This window comes from Triticum dicoccoides, chromosome 3B (assembly GCF_002162155.2).
Source record: "Triticum dicoccoides isolate Atlit2015 ecotype Zavitan chromosome 3B, WEW_v2.0, whole genome shotgun sequence".
Taxonomy (NCBI): domain Eukaryota; kingdom Viridiplantae; phylum Streptophyta; class Magnoliopsida; order Poales; family Poaceae; genus Triticum; species Triticum dicoccoides.
Window position 1 is genome coordinate 845,896,485 of NC_041385.1, and position 4,036 is coordinate 845,900,520.

At 45.6% G+C, this 4,036-nt stretch overlaps 1 protein-coding gene across 2 annotated transcripts in view; it reads left to right on the top strand.

Moving 5' to 3' along the window:
• The first annotated feature begins 3,396 nt into the window (after positions 1–3,396).
• The window catches only part of LOC119278881, a 24,004-nt gene continuing 23,364 nt past the window's right edge, over positions 3,397–4,036 (top strand). Inside the window, exon 1 of one of the 2 annotated variants that reach the window (XM_037560230.1) lies at positions 3,397–4,036. In XM_037560230.1, the coding sequence (XP_037416127.1) occupies positions 3,541–4,036 (496 nt within the window). In that variant the 5' untranslated portion in view covers positions 3,397–3,540. The other variant, XM_037560229.1, reaches the window with a different exon arrangement.

A 4,036-nucleotide genomic window follows, 5' to 3' on the forward strand; every position in this document is an offset into this window, starting at 1 on the left:
CCAGATGGCCAAGCAAGTTGGCCCGTAGTACGAAGCCGCCGAATACGAAGATCTGTCCGGGAAGGAAAACCTCCCGCTGGACCGCGTCGTTGAAGACGATTGAGGGAGCCATCAAGCCTTATCGCGATGGCACAGTGGAACTGTCAATGAAAGCACCAATGTCGGTGTCAAAACCGGCGGATCTCGGGTAGGGGGTCCCGAACTGTGCATCTAAGGCTAATGGTAACAGAAGGCAGGGGACACGATGTTTTACCCAGGTTCGGGCCCTCTCGATGGAGGTAATACCCTACTTCCTGCTTGATTGATCTTGATGATATGAGTATTACAATAGTTGATCTACCACGAGATCGTAGAGGCTAAAACCTAGAAGCTAGCCTATGATTATGATTGTTGTTGTCCTACGGACTAAACCCTCCGGTTTATATAGACACCGGAGGGGGCTAGGGTACACAGAGTCGGTTACAGAGAAGGAAATCTACACATCCGAATATCCAAGCTTGCCTTCCACGCAAAGGAGAGTCCCATCCGGACACGGGACGAAGTCTTCAATCTTGTATCTTCATAGTGCAACAGTCCGGCCAAAGTATATAGTCCGGCTGTCCGAGGACCCCTTAATCCAGGACTCCCTCAACGACAACAAAGTTAGTTATATGTTCTGTAACTTGAATATCAATTATTCTGCTATCATAATCATCTCAATTTATTGGCACGTTGTGTTACAATTGTTTGCCAATCATGGCTAACTTAATTCCTTAGTTATACAGCCAGTGAATTTACACTATGACCTGAGCTCTAACAGTGTTTGCATGTCATTGTTCAGATTGCAACAGTTTTGAAATCATCATCTGCAATTAGATATGATTTGCAATGTCGCGGGAAGGAGGAGACAAAGGCGTCGTTATGTAGCAGACTGGACTGAAGGTGGAGCATCAGAGTCCTCTGATCTACCACAGTGTCCGATTGATGCTGCCCACTGCTCCATTAGCTTGCATCCTGCATCTCTAAATTGGCATTATATCAGATAAATACAGATGATGATTATTGCAGCCACTAACCTGTTGAGTCATCCCATCTTCATGAACATGATAGTCCTGCCTTTGCAGGTCCTCTATATATTTGTAATAGATTAAGCAAAGGGCCTCTCTTGATTCACACGTTTTTCTCATTTGGTTTCAATTTTGTTTGGGCAAGTGCAACAGCTTGCGAAGCTTTACTACTAATCCACAGAGTCACTATGTAACAATTAGTGGGTGATTGATAGTTCTAGTGTTTACTCTTACAACATGATTATTCTCAAATGGCTTCTCTAACAATACTGAGGACACCCGCATGTCTGTCAGATTCTTAATATGGAACCATTAGATGATGGATGGCCATTTTTTGCAATATTTGACTGAGGAATAATGGCACAATTGGTAAGACAAGGGCTGGACTAACCTCTGCAACAATCTTCTTTGCTCAAGTAATTCAAGGTATGTTCATTGACTTTCTGAGATATCACACAACACCATGCTCCTAATTCGTATCTAATTGATCCTCGTGGCACAGTCCTATTTTTCATGAATAATTCAGTCATATATTGATGCATATATACTATGACTCGGCACCGGTATGTTCATTGACTTTATGAGATATCACACAACACCATGCTCCTAATTCGTATCTAATTGATCCTCGTGGCACGGTCCTATTTTTCATGAATAATTCAGTCATATATTGATGCATATATACTATGACTCGGCACCGGTATGTTCATTGACTTTCTGAGATATCACACAACACCATGCTCCTAATTCGTATCTAATTGATCCTCGTGGCACAGTCCTATTTTTCATGAATAATTCAGTCATATATTGATGCATATATACTATGACTCAGCACATGCACGTGTGCAACATTCCAATAGGGCAATTTATGGAAACCTAGCAATTTTAGATGTCTATGAACATCATTATGTGCCATCACGATCTCAACAGGATCGGCACTTTGTTTTGATTTTTTTACTAGAACCTTTATTATTGATTTATACTTGTGTGTACAATCTTTATTCATTGTAGGTGATGATCTTTGTGTTTCATCAGTTGTAGGCTATGCAAAGTGACATAGTCATGGATGGTGTTACTTGATGGGCTGGAGAGTTTCAAAATTATGAGCTATGCATGATTAAGCGATGTTAGACCTCTCTACTTCATTTAGGGTCGTGGGTACCTGGCAAAGCAAGAAAGGACACCAAAGAAGCTGCTAAAATGGATGGGAGAATTTGTTAATAAATGTTTAGCCTTTTTTAAAAGATCAAGTGTATTCTAGAAAGAAAATAATTGTAAAACTTTCATGGGGTAACGAATTAGAAACTACCACAAGTATGTGTTCATTTTGATGGAATTTTGTCCAAGATCCTGGATGAGGGTATTGTCTCCATAGTACACGTATCCAAGTGCTTAGGTATGTCTTTTCTGGAAGAATTAGGTTTTTTGAGTGAGCGGCTTGATACTTTTTTGTGAATGTATTTGAGAAGGTGAAATACTGCTTGGTGTGGAAGCTTAGCACTGGGTCGTCTATCCTTTATTGAGGCAAGAATAGTTTGAACACACCAACTTTCATCTATGTGGTTGTCGGCAATGCGTGATGCATCTTGTCTGGAAAAGGATATTTATATTTGTATACAGAAAAAATAAAGTTTTTGGTATTTGAATAAAAAAGATGTCGTTCTGTGACATGGCACAATTCGATCTTTTGTGCTTGTTATCAATTTGACTAAGTTTGTATTAGTTCACATGCCATAATTCGATCTTGTGCTTGTTATCGGTTTGACTAAGTTTGTATTAGTTCATATGTACATGTTGTGTGCACAACTTGCAATTTGAACGAACAATGAATTATGTATTTCACGACAAGCAACAATTTTGATGACCATCATGTTTGTCAAATGAAATTTAAAAGGGTACCTTTGTAATGGGAGCCAGAGGAGGAGACTATGTCTGAGTCATGCATGCATCGTACTGGTAAAAAATGCTGACAAGAATTGACAAGACAATTCATACATGATGATGTTCAACAGAATACAGAGGAATATTAGTATGCATGTAGACAGTGTGCTCCAATCTCCAAGAATTTAAGGGTGGATTTAGCACCGGTACATCCCTGCACCGGTAAAAAGAGGTTTGCGGGCAGAAGATAGAGGGGCTTTGCTGTGACGGCAGCTGAGGAAGACGCGGTGTGGATAAGGATGCGGAGGCGGTTGCATGCAGGGGCCACGTGGAGGCGCGTGGGAGCGACCGATCATCGCGCGCGATCCGAGTCGTTTTCCAGTAGATGAGATTGACGCGTCATCGCGTCCGGATCGTATCTCGCAGCAGCAGCATATCATATATACGTGAGGGAGCACGTCCCATGGGCACAGAAAAAAGGCGCTTCCCGACCTCTCGCGTGAGGAAGTAGGGTCCATAATACAAAGGCAGGAAAACGAACGTGCGCAGCGCAAGGGTCGCCGGCGGTGCGGCGAGGGCTTGCTGCGACCTTGGTTCAACGAGCGGACTTGCGATGCCGCTCGCCGGCGGCGGATGCTGGCTGCTGCAAGCCGGACGGCGAGTGCGGCGGGCGGCTGTTCGTGCGTGCCAACGGCGAGGATGCTGCGTCGTTCGCGCCGCGGGCGGTGCTTCCACGGAGAGGGGAGACGAGCATGATCCGTCACACGACGACGGCGTACGGGCGTCGCATCTGACGGCCGCGGAGCTGGCAGCCCTTCGGCGCCTCCCGCCAGGACAGGCTCCCGCCGCGCGCCGCACACCGACGGCCACCTCGGTGGTCGACGGCCAGCCGCCGCGTGCTCCCGTCGGGTCCAACCGCCGCGGCCTTCACACGCCCAGGACCAGGTGCGGCGAAGACTGTTGCTCCCGCCTCAACTACGATCAAAACGTGGCCGCGAGGGACGGCCAAGGAGCCTACGTCCGCCGCCGCCGCCAAAACTACGGCACATATGCTGCTGCTGGGTTGGATAGCGATTGCAGCCGCGTCCAAGAACTGAGTCGCCAATACC